The 12,020-nt window shown below is 33.7% G+C and overlaps 2 protein-coding genes across 4 annotated transcripts; one reads left to right on the forward strand and one right to left on the reverse strand.

The window, feature by feature from the left end:
• Window positions 1–935: 935 nt before the first annotated feature.
• On the forward strand, window positions 936–3,892 carry LOC120075787 (ADP,ATP carrier protein 1, mitochondrial-like). Of its 3 annotated transcripts, none has more exons than XM_039029460.1 (4): window positions 936–1,091; window positions 2,148–2,664; window positions 2,751–3,122; window positions 3,237–3,892. In XM_039029460.1, the coding sequence occupies exons 2-4, from the start codon at window positions 2,161–2,163 to the stop codon at window positions 3,531–3,533; spliced, it is 1,173 nt and encodes a 390-aa protein (XP_038885388.1). In that variant the 5' UTR covers window positions 936–1,091; window positions 2,148–2,160; the 3' UTR covers window positions 3,534–3,892. The 3 variants fall into 3 exon arrangements, with proteins under 3 accessions (XP_038885388.1, XP_038885389.1, XP_038885387.1); XM_039029461.1 differs by having other exon boundaries at window positions 973–1,091; window positions 2,128–2,664; XM_039029459.1 differs by lacking the exon at window positions 936–1,091 and adding an exon at window positions 1,835–1,857.
• A 1,815-nt stretch (window positions 3,893–5,707) lies between these two features.
• LOC120075543 (probable serine/threonine-protein kinase At1g01540) lies at window positions 5,708–8,921 on the reverse strand. The gene is made up of 7 exons (XM_039029029.1): window positions 7,796–8,921; window positions 7,525–7,629; window positions 7,273–7,395; window positions 7,008–7,178; window positions 6,774–6,903; window positions 6,455–6,664; window positions 5,708–6,221 (listed from the first exon to the last, which is right to left on the reverse strand). The coding sequence occupies exons 1-7, from the start codon at window positions 8,437–8,439 to the stop codon at window positions 6,039–6,041; spliced, it is 1,566 nt and encodes a 521-aa protein (XP_038884957.1). The 5' UTR covers window positions 8,440–8,921; the 3' UTR covers window positions 5,708–6,038.
• Window positions 8,922–12,020: the final 3,099 nt, after the last annotated feature.

A 12,020-nucleotide genomic window follows, 5' to 3' on the forward strand; every position in this document is an offset into this window, starting at 1 on the left:
CTTTTTGCCCCTTTCTTGTTCTTCCCAAACATTTATAAGTCTCTTTTCTTTTGGATGATAGTTTCTATCACTGATAAATATTCTATTAGTGATAATTTCAAGGCATTCTACTTACATTTTAGTTTGAGATTCAACTTTATTAATTAAATTCACTAAGTTGGCTATCAATGATAAATTTCTACAAGTGGCTATTAACTACGAAAATATAATCAAAGATTAAGCTATCAATGATAGAAAATATTAGTGGCTATCACTGATAGACTTTCATTTGTTATTTATATTTATTATTTGTTATAATAATCAAACTTAATGATTGGCTTGTTGGTGTTAAGTCACTTATGAATTGAATACTTTCAAGTTATGCGTATGGAACTCGGACTCATAACTCTTGTGAAAAAAAGGGAAGAAGAAAAAATTCAAATAAAGGAAATAAAAATTTTTTAAAAAAAAAGAGAAAGAGAAGAAGCAAAAACGGAAGAAAAAGAAAGAAAATTAAATAGAAAAAAGGAAGCAAAAACTGGAAAAATGAAAGAAAAACTAAAAAAGAAAAAGAAAGAGAAAGACAAGAAGCAAAAAATGGGAGAAAAACAAGAAAATAAAATAATAAAAAAAGAGAAGAAGCAAAAATCGAAGAAATGGAAGAAAATAAAAAAAAAATTTATAAAAAAAGTAAGAGCTGAAGAAAGAAAAATAAAATAAAAAGACTAAAAAAAGTTGTACAACAAAATAAGACAAATGAAGGCGAAATTAGAAATTAAAAAAAAAAAAATCAAAGATTGACTAGTCAATTCATCTATATTTGTAAATATTTTAAAAATATAATATATTTTTAAATTTTTTCTCTTATTCTCCTCTACGTTACGAATATCCAAAAAAAACATTTATGTAATGTAGAAAAGTCGTATGGGTAAGGCTTCGATAGGTAGAGGCCCAACCTGGCCCATTATCGGCCCATTTTAAACCCTTTAATTCGACCCTATGTTGCAGCGCCAAACCCTCTCTCCGCCTGAATTTTCGCATTCTTCCCACGCGACATTGTAGCCGCGGCAGACTCCTCCCAAATTCTCTCGCGGCCATCAGTTTCTCACAAGGTATACTCCTCTTTCTCTCTTTTAGATCCCATCATTTCTCTCTCGATCACTCTCAGTTTCATCCGCAGATCCGCTAGTTCTTCATACGTTCACTTTCTTATCGGTTCGTCTTTGGTAAAACCGATCCTTATTCGTCTCTCTTCCCAACTTTGGGATCTGATCCGTCGCTGTTTGATAAATCCCGATTTCATGTGCTTCAGTTAGTCCGATTCGTCTGTTGGTCTTCTCATATTCATTTCTAGATCGGGATCTGTAGGCTGATTTTTTTTTTTTTTTTCTTTTTGGTTGTTATACTCTCCTTCCTAATTATACCCCATATGGTTGATTACTATTCACTTTTACTATTGCTGAATTTCTGCTGTTGAAGTTTGTGAACGGTATCTCTGATGATGTGAATTTTCTGTTATCGTCTGTTAGTCTTCTCATATTCATTTCCAGATCAAGACTATAGTTTGTTAACGAAATCTGTTTTCATGAGTTGTATTTTTCTAAGCCTTTCATATTGTCATGATATTATTGACTATGGCCTCTTATGGGTGAGTAGGTCTCGTGTGGTAGCAAGTGATTGCCCCCGTTGTTTTACTCTAGATCAGCGAATTTTAGTCATCATTCTATTCTGTGTTCTTAGGGATGCTCCGTTGTTTATATGCTTTGAGCCAGATCTTAATGGTGTGCTTGTGTACGTTTTTTTGTTATCTTATTGATTATGTTTTGTTATGACGATTTGATATTTTATATATAACACAGTCGAGGAGCGGATGCCTTGGTAATGATCTCTCAAACTCGTCTGGTGTTGCTATTTATCAATCCTTGGCGTTTGTCATTACAGCTCTGTTTTCAATGAAGATTTAGATAGTCCACGTTTTGTCATATTTAAAGATGCTTAAATTTTTAACTTTGTTCCTCGATTCTGTATAAATCTCATTTTTCTTTTTTAGCCGTCGCCCGACTAAAACTATGGTCTTGGCCCATCACTGTAGTGTCTCTGTGGGAGCCCTTGTTTTAAATTTGAAATTAGAGTTTCTCATCTGATCAGGACATCGGGAATTATTGCAGGGAAGAAGTAGCCATGGCTGATCAGGTTCAACATCCCACCATCTATCAAAAGGTTGCTGGTCAGCTCTCCCTTCAGTCGAGGGTTGCTTCGGGTTTCCGTTCTTGTGACGATGGCTTTAGGAACCCTGCACTTTATCAGAGGCGTGCATCAATTAGCAATTATACAAATGCCGCTTTCCAATATCCTGCTGTGCAATCCTGTGTTGCTACAACTGATCTTTCTAGGGTTGCCTCAACTGCCTCCCCCATTTTTGTTGCTGCCCCTGTGGAGAAAGGACACTTTTTGGTTGACTTTCTTATGGGTGGTGTCTCTGCTGCTGTGTCCAAGACAGCCGCTGCTCCAATTGAGCGTGTCAAACTCTTAATTCAAAATCAAGATGAGATGATTAAATCTGGACGTTTGGCTGAGCCATACAAGGGTATTGGTGATTGTTTTAAGCGCACAATCCAAGATGAGGGTTTCGGTTCCTTGTGGAGAGGAAACACTGCCAATGTCATCCGTTATTTCCCCACTCAAGTGAGTAATTTTCTTCCCTTGTTTAATTTTATCTCCTTTTCTCAACTGTTTTGAGCTAATTGTTTTGTGGTTGTTACTTGCTCCAGGCATTGAACTTTGCTTTCAAGGATTACTTCAAGAGAGTTTTCAACTTCAAGAAAGACAGGGATGGTTACTGGAAATGGTTTGCTGGCAATCTGGCATCCGGTGGTGCAGCTGGTGCTTCATCCCTTCTTTTTGTTTACTCTCTTGACTATGCTCGTACCCGATTGGCAAACGATGCCAAAGCTGCCAAGAAAGGTGGAGAAAGGCAATTCAATGGACTGGTTGATGTCTACAGGAAGACATTGCAGTCTGATGGTATTGCTGGTCTTTACCGTGGATTTAACATCTCTTGTGTCGGCATCATCGTGTACCGTGGCTTATACTTTGGAATGTATGATTCTCTGAAGCCCGTTTTGTTGACCGGGAAGATGCAGGTCAGTTTGCTGGTGGTTTCAGTAGTTTTCTGCTGGTAATTGGGTTCACCAATATATAACCAATGTTTGAATTGCTATGTTCTTATTAATTTTACTGTTTTTGTCACTCTGCAGGATAGCTTCTTTGCTAGCTTTGCCCTAGGTTGGCTCATCACCAATGGTGCCGGTCTTGCATCCTACCCAATTGACACAGTTCGTAGAAGAATGATGATGACGTCTGGTGAAGCAGTGAAGTACAAGAGCTCATTGGATGCCTTCTCTCAGATATTGAAGAACGAAGGTGCCAAGTCTCTCTTCAAGGGTGCTGGTGCTAACATTCTCCGTGCCGTTGCTGGTGCTGGTGTGCTTGCCGGTTATGATAAGTTGCAGGTGATCGTCTTCGGGAAGAAATACGGATCTGGTGGCGCTTAAGCTGGGTTAACCTCAAAGGTTTTCTTCATTTTTCAGATGTTGATGAAAATGTCTCCAGAGTTTTGGACTTTGTTCCGGCGATTTTTGTTTCCTTCAATAATTTAGTTTTGAAGGGAGTAATTCCCAAACTTTAATATCATTTAAAAGGGCTATAATTTAGTTTTGGACTGAGATGCAGAATTTTTAGACGTTTCACATTGGGGTCACCCTTTAGAATCTCAAAATAATTTCTCAGATAATTTGGTTCAAATTATATTCTGTTTATTTAAGCAACTGTAACATTCAATTACTTACAATTGAGGATGTTCTTCTGGGCTTGTACTGGTCTGAATGTTTTGTGATCTAAATTGTTCTAGAAACCAATCTTGATCTGATCTCTATCTTAATGATGTTTTTTTTTGTTCTAAGAATCTATATTCAATAAAGTTTTCTCGTTAAGAGTCCATATGTAGATCGAGAACTAGCATTTTCAAGCAACAATCGTTAGCATTCCGATGCACAAATGATTGATTTACTCATTCAAACTACTGTGGGTACTATTTTTTATTGCTGGTTATTTTGTAGCTGTAGTCCACCACCTTCAGTAAATAGAGTATCATTTCTGAATTGATCAAATGACTTATTTTTTAAATTAAATAGTTGTTAATAATACATTTTAAGCACTCTTATACGACGAAAAAAATATATGAACCTAGTCACATGATCATGTATGTTAATAAATATATGAATTCAATATCAAATGTTTGAATCTACTTGAAAACATCAAGCTCAACTAGAATAATTACTATCTCTAAATATAATTAGGAAAGCAAATCCAGTTTCACAACTAAATTTGACAAGTTGAATCTATCCAAATTTTGCTACTTCACCCACCATTAAAACTTTAAAATTATGTATAGAAACTCCAATAATTCACCATTTTAATACAAGTTCTGCACGAAATTAATTTCTATAATGACCAAAATAGACCATCTAAACTCTACAAACGACTACAACATTTTTTTTTTCCAACAATAAAAAAGAAGCTCAAATATAGATGCAAACTCTACAGACGACTACAACATTCAAGCTCTCTCGTTTCTCACACAACGGGACACCCTTGTTGAATGCTCGTGCCCACACACCTCCCAACAAACTAAAATATAGATGCAAACTTTCCAATGGCCAATTTAAATGTTGTCCAAAATCTAAATGGCCTAATAATGCATATTTGAATTATCTACCTAACAGACCCAAGATTGCATGAATCTTTTTTTCGAGAAATAATTTGAAAACAAAAGTCTAAATTATGAGATTACTGATATGTTTATGAGTTCATTTCAAAATCACTTTCAAAAAAGTTCTGGATATAACAAAAAGTGAGTTATCTGCTTAACTCATGACAATTCTCTAGTCAAACCAAAAACACTTGAAAGAAAAAATGTCAGATCAAAGGTGCATTTGTGAGTGCTTCTACCGAGTGTTTTACTATCACAATTATAGAGGAAAGTGCATTTATAACAAAATTTTCATCTTTTCCATGCTTAAATGTCTAAAATCCAATTAAGGGTTCTTAAAAAAAACAAAGAACAATCATTGTGTAAATTTGCCTTACTAGCATTTACTCTCAACACGTGCAAAATTCATAAGAGCAAAGGAAAATGAAGATTCAAGATAGCAAAGTGCCTATATACACACACACACACATACATATGAGGGGGGGGGACTAAAACAGTGACCCGTAACTCAGGCTTTTTAGGAACTAGAAAACAGAAATGCCAAAAAGTAAGAAGCAAAAAAGAAATCTTATAACTTTATACAAGTAACAGTACCAGAAGAACTTAAAAGAGGGTGGTCCAAGATTCTAAATACAAACACACAACAGTCCTTTCCTGTAAACCAAAAAAATAAAGGTCCTACTACACAAAACCAAGTCCCCACCTCAACAGTAATGCTCGTGAAAGTGTAGGACCCCAATTAATTCTAAACACACCCACCAAACTTCAGTAGGACCCTAATTGATTCTAATCACACCCACCGTACTTCAAGGTAAAACGTACTCATCTCGACTCTTTACCATCCTTAATTTAGGGCATTTCAGTAAATCCACCTTATAGGGTTTAAGATTTAACACGACCTTACTTGAACAGGATTTGTTCTATAGGTTGTACAACTGTGTCCTTGAATGCTAAGGATTTAAGATTTAACCAAAAACTTGTCAACTATGCTTCCAAATGTTATAGTTACAGTTACAGGTACCTAATTTTGGTGAAGACCATTAAAATGAAACCCAAAACTGAGAGAGATTAATACAAAACATTATACAGATTGTTTGATACAGTGCAACAATAGGGAGAGACTGCAGAGGAAGGAATTTTTAGGAATTCTTTCCAGCAATTTGAGGAACGAAATGCTGGGGATCCTTACATTATAGATTGTGACCTGATTGATCATATTGTGAGTTGGGTATACCAGTTCATGCAGAAGCCTCCCTGTCATTCATGATATGAAAGAAAGGGGGCAACATCACCTTAAAGTGTGAGGTTCGCGAGGCTGTTGTTCTTCAAGTTCTTGCTTTCTCCATAGATGTCGGCTTGCTTGGGTCGCTCCACTTTCATATCCACTGCTCTCTCCAGATTCACTCACAAGCCTTTCCATGAGCTTTTCCTTCAGTAGTGATCGTCCTGGTTCCCGTCCCACTCTACGATCCTAAAACATTGAGGAGAGACAATGTTGGATCATAAGATGTGGAAAGAAGAAACACCAGGGACAGAATTTAAAGCAAATGAACGACAATCTTCTAGGTTAAACAACTCATTCAATGATTCTTTTTTAAATACTTTTTAAATAAAGACTAAAAGAAGCAAACAATTTTATGGAACGAAGATAGTATTCCACAGATCAAAGTTGGTTGAAGTATAGTAGAAATGTAATTAACTCACATCTCGGAAAGGAAACTCGTCAGCTTCAAGCATATGAATTACGTGCCCCATTTTAGGCCTTTTCTGAACATTAGGATCCACACAGCGTAAGGCTACTAAAAGAGCACGCTTAAGTGCCCTTGTTGAAGGCTTCTCAGGCAACTTAGGATCCAGAACCCCCTCTGCATTTCGATTACTAACCATTGTTTTAAGCCATTCAACTAGGTTGACCTGAAAGTTAGATCCACCGATTGACCATGAAAAGTTAAGGGTGAAAATAGGAGCCTGTATAGGGCCCTAGTAATGCAATAACAAATAGTCTGGATGAGTGAAAACAAACCTCTCCTGAAGGGCGGCTATAATCTACTGGATTTCTCCCTGAAATTATCTCCATAATGAGGATACCAAAACTATATACATCACTTTTTTCATTTAACATGCCAGTACTTGCATATTCTGGAGCTACATATCTACAACACAACCCCAGATGGCAACACATAAGTTCACTCCGTCAGGATCGTGGATTCAAAATTAAAAATCAAGTGACACATTTCACACTAGAACTTAAACTAACCCGAAAGTTCCCATCACACGAGTTGTCACATAACTCCTCTCTGAGCCTAGAAGCTTTGCCAGGCCGAAGTCAGAGACCTTTGGATTCCACTGCTTGTCAAGCAAAATGTTACTTGACTTGATATCACGGTGAACAACCTTAGGCTCAAGCCCCTCGTGGAGGTATGTTAACCTGTGATTTCATGAAGTCATAACCATGGGAAAACCTGCAGAACATAACTTATCTACAACCAAAATAGGGAAAGCAAACACAATGTAAAGCATACCCTTTCGCTGTTCCAACAATTATATTCATTCGAATGTCCCATGTGAGAGGGCTACATGGTCCAACTTCTCCATGAAGCCACTGTTCCAAGTTTCCGTTATCAATGTACTCGTAGACAAGTATCCTACAACAAGACAAGCAGAATGCACACATGTTCTCAAATCCTCTAGAGAGTGTTTTACATATGGAAAAATTCCTCATTTATGCAATTTCTTAGCTTCTACAGGATTAATTTGGAGGAAAATCAGAATACCTGTGAGCTCCTTCAGCACAATAGCCGAGCAAACGCACCAGATTCTTGTGGCGCACACGTCCAATTGCTTCCACTTCAACCTTAAACTCCTTCTCAGCCTGTCCTCTGATGACAAGAAATAGTGCATAAAATTTCTTCCAATGCAACAACATAATGTATCAAATTCAGTAGTGGATCCTTGTAAAATAAGATCAGTGCTCGTATTATAATGACATAACTACGAGAAATCATAAGGATCCGTATGAAAAAGAAACAAAATGAGAAGAAAAACCTGTTGTTGAGCAAATTTTTTATAGCAACCACAGTGTTGTCCTCAAGAACACCACGGTACACGATACCATATCCACCCTCACCAATTACATTTTCATCCGCAAAACTATTAGTAGAATACTCAAGCTCTCTGAGAGTGTACCAATGTCCCCAACCCAAATGCGAAACCTCCGGCACAGCCATTGATGCCTGATCACCAGACCGAGCCTCTCCGCTACCATGGGACGAACCGCCACCTCTCTCCGGGTACGAAATCCGGTGGTCCTTACCAATTTCAATGTGAATTCTATGGCGACCACTAGGTGGGCTTCCTTCTTCCGTCTGAAGCAGCGTCGCTAAAGGCTCTGCCTCCGGCAAAGGCTCGGGGTTAGAAGCTAATTGAACTTTAGGGTCAGAATGAGTTGGGTTCCGAGAATGGTCGATTCGTATTTCCTGGATTTCTTTAGACACATTTGGGATAATGGGGTTCTGCGAGGGTTTAGATTTATTAGAACTGTTACGCCTGGAAGTGAACCAAAGCGAGATGAGGAACAGAACGATAACAATGGCGGCACCAACGCAAATACCCAGAACAACCCACAAGCGCAAACCGAAAATGGAGGTCCGCTTCGAGAGCTGGTCATTCAAGAAGGCATAATTAGACATTTTTCCCCTTCCCTTTTCTTCCTTTCTCCACCTTCTCCACCCTTGTTCTACAAACCCCTCAAGACTGTTTTTCTCGCGGAGACAGCCACAGAAGGAGGAGGACAATCACTCAATCAGTTGAGTGGCAAAAGCAAGGATACAATAAATCGAAAAAATGAAGACAAGAAACTAAACTGCACATTCCACTCATTCATTCAGTGGGGTTCACAGCGAGAGAGAAAAGAGAGAGAGAGAGAGAGAGAGCTGGCATGATGGGACTTCAAACTTCAACAATGGAGAAGAAGAAGAACCAACAAACCCTATAAAAGCCAATCCATTTTTTGACCCCTCTTCCCCGCTGTGGCTTAGCTGAAATTCCACGGTAAGTTACAAATCATTTCTGAATTTGAGGTGGGCTTCCATTTTTTTTTTTTCATTTTCGTTTCAGATTCTTTCTCTTCCATTATTTTATACGCTGTTTTTTCAGTAAGTAAACTGCTTGAATTGTGTTTGTTTGATCATTAGCCTTATAAAATATGCAAATGAATTGATGAACTAACCCATTTGTTCAGAAACACATAGTAGTGACAAACACCTTTTGTAGTATCTGATTCGTATTGCTACAATACAATAATGATAGTGTAATTGGTAAAGTTTTTAATTCAAAGTAATTTGTTGGTATATATAAAGATAGTGATCACGGACTTCGTATTAAAAGAACAGAAAAGGAGAAATTCAAAAAAAATATGTAGTGTTTAATTAATTTTAGCATAGATCAAGACTACTTAATTACTTACAAAGTACCATTGTAATTTTGTTTTATTTTTTTCTTAGGTGTTGAATAAACATTGAAAATTAAGTCATTAGATACTACTTTCACCTCCAAATTTCTTCCTTTATTATCTTGGTTTAAACAATCAAGTCAAATTTTGAAAACTAAAAAAATAGTTTTCAAAAAGTTATTTTTATTTTTAGAATTTGATTAAGAATTCAATCAAAGATGCAAATCATTCTAACAATTGTGAGTGATATAGGTTTAATTTAAAAAAATTAAAACAAAAAATCAAATAATTATAAAACGAGGTCGAAGTTATTCTATTTTTTTATTTTAATTTTGGTAAATAAGTTTAGCTTCTCCTCCTTTCTTTTTACGGAAAATATGAATTTAATATGCAATTCTAAAACCATTGTGTATCATATTTTTACTAATATAGCATTAGTTTGACTTTTCTCATGCTAAATGTAATTTGTAATTTATTTTGTTTTTACCTTAAGTTTGGTTTTTATTATTATTTTTATTTAACATCGACCTATATTTGAAAATACTATATGACGCTGTTTATTTATATGCCTCTTTTCATTTGGCTTTTTAGAAATATTCTAAAATTCTGGGTGTAGACTTTAGGGAACTTTGGTAATACTTCTATTGGTTTTTACGCGTTCAATTTTTTAAATTATTAATAAATTGTCTTTTATGCTTTTGTGATCATAAAAGTAAGTCAAATATTAAAAAATAATAATAATAAAGATAAATATTACTCAAATAATAATAAAAAAGATAAACAAAATTTTGGAATTTTACGGGTTTTTTCCCTTTTCTTTTAACTCAACCAAATGAAAGTTAGGTATTTAAACTTCTGACATATTGGTCCCTTGGCATTAAAAAAAATTTCCCACTTATTTTTTAGTAAAATAGGGAATTATCATCTAGGTTTTGCTTCTTTTTTTTCCCAAGAAATAGTAGACATTATTTTATTTCTCAAACAAAAACCGATTAAGAAATGAAAAAGTTGGGGGAATCATCTAGGTGTCCCTACCACTTTCCTTATTCCTAATTATTAAAAAAATACATTTTTTTCAAAAGATTTTTTTTTTTTCTTTTTAGATCATTGTATTCTATACATATATAATTTTTTTAAACCAATTGAATATCTTAACTTCAAAATTATAACACGAACATTATGTCAATTTAATTATACTCGTTTTAACATACATACTTAAAATATTATATTTAAAGATGACTTTTTCATTTAAAGTAAAGAATTTAAATTTTGTTGGCATGCGATGGTATCATTCATAAATTAAAGTGGCCTTGTTAAAAAAAAAAAAAAGTCATAACAAGTTCATTGGTGATTTTTTTTAAAAAAAATGTAAGCTTATATTAATAAAAGAACAACTTTCTAAACCCAAAATTAGTAATTATTTGACTCATAGATAAATATACGAGCTTTATAGCTGTTGTGATTGCTTTTTCTTTAGACTTGTTGTTTCTTTATATGATATGATAGATAGAAAATATATCCACACAAATAATTTTGAGTTTTGTACGAAAATATTCAAACATTTTATGATTGTAGAAAAATAAAGTCATTTCTATAAGAAAGTTCTGTATTACAATTCGACGTGAAAAATAAAAATTTATCTTTATTTTATAACATATTACTAGAAAATTAGACGTGAAATTCTCAAATAGAGAAAATGTATCAGTTGATTAATCATTTTGGACTCATTTGATAATGTTCATGTTTCTTGTTTTTCATTTTTTAAAAAATAAATTTGTTTGATAACCATTTTTGTTTCTTGTAACTATAATTTGAAAAACGTTTTTAAAAATAGAGCCAACATTAAGAAACTAAAAAGTAGGTTCTCTTATTTCTATTGTTATATATATTTAACTGTCCAAACATTTGAACCATCTCACATTTTTTTTCCAATAGGTACAAGGTGCCTAGACAATCATTCTTTTTACTCCTCTAGTCTTGAGTTTGAATCCCACCTAATGCAATTTTTGTTTGCCCTTTTGTTCTTTTATATTCTTTTGTTTTTATTTATTTTATTTCTTAACTTTTTTTTTTTTAATTCTTTGTTTTTATATTGTATTGTTTTGTTGTTATTTATCATATCTTAGTTTAATTTTTCTTTATATTTTTTTAGTATTTAGATTTATATATTATTTTAATTTTCAATATGTAATTTTTTTTAATTTTTAAATTTTAAATTTTGTAGAATAGTATAATTGAGATAGATGTAAGTTGAAATCATTTAAGACAATCGCTCGAGTGAGAGTTTGACATTGTCGATCAAATTTGTACAACATTTGAAGGATAGATACAAGTTATTTTCATATTTAGTTGTGCGTTGAAACGTATTTCAATTAGATTATATAATTTTTTTTATAATTTCTTTTTGATATTGAATGTATGACATATCTTTTTTATATACATATTATATTACTGAAAAAAAAAAAAAAAGAAGAAGAGAAAACAAGAAACGAAAAATAAACAAATAACTTGAGTGAAAAATAATATTGCAAATTAAACTTTAGCAATATATAAATGATAAAAATATTTGTATTATAGTTATTCATCTTACTTCAGGACTTATGGGTATTTGATAATGTAAATGTTTTATAATTATTTTTAAATATTTTTCAAGCATGTTTTATATATTTATTTTACATAAGTAAATTATATTTAAATTATAAAATAAGAGAAAAGGTAAAGTAAAAAAAATATAAGAAACGAGAAACAAGAAATAAGAAATTGTTATCAAATAAATATATATTTTTTATTCTTGATTTATGTTTATGTTTCTTTTTTTTA

The sequence above is a fragment of the Benincasa hispida genome, chromosome 4 (assembly GCF_009727055.1).
Source record: "Benincasa hispida cultivar B227 chromosome 4, ASM972705v1, whole genome shotgun sequence".
NCBI classification, from domain to species: Eukaryota; Viridiplantae; Streptophyta; class Magnoliopsida; order Cucurbitales; family Cucurbitaceae; genus Benincasa; species Benincasa hispida.

Excerpts from the sequence above, each read along its gene's own strand:
- LOC120075543 (XM_039029029.1), bottom strand. The coding sequence starts at position 8,439 with ATGTCTAATTATGCCTTCTTGAATGACCAGCTCTCGAAGCGGACCTCC. Across the intron at positions 7,396-7,524 it reads TGTGCTGAAGGAGCTCACAG|GATACTTGTCTACGAGTACA; the intron begins GTATTCTGATTT and ends GTCTTGTTGTAG. Across the intron at positions 6,665-6,773 it reads ATAGCCGCCCTTCAGGAGAG|GTCAACCTAGTTGAATGGCT; the intron begins GTTTGTTTTCAC and ends TCTAACTTTCAG.
- LOC120075787 (XM_039029459.1), top strand. Across the intron at positions 2,665-2,750 it reads TCCGTTATTTCCCCACTCAA|GCATTGAACTTTGCTTTCAA; the intron begins GTGAGTAATTTT and ends TACTTGCTCCAG. Across the intron at positions 3,123-3,236 it reads TGTTGACCGGGAAGATGCAG|GATAGCTTCTTTGCTAGCTT; the intron begins GTCAGTTTGCTG and ends GTCACTCTGCAG.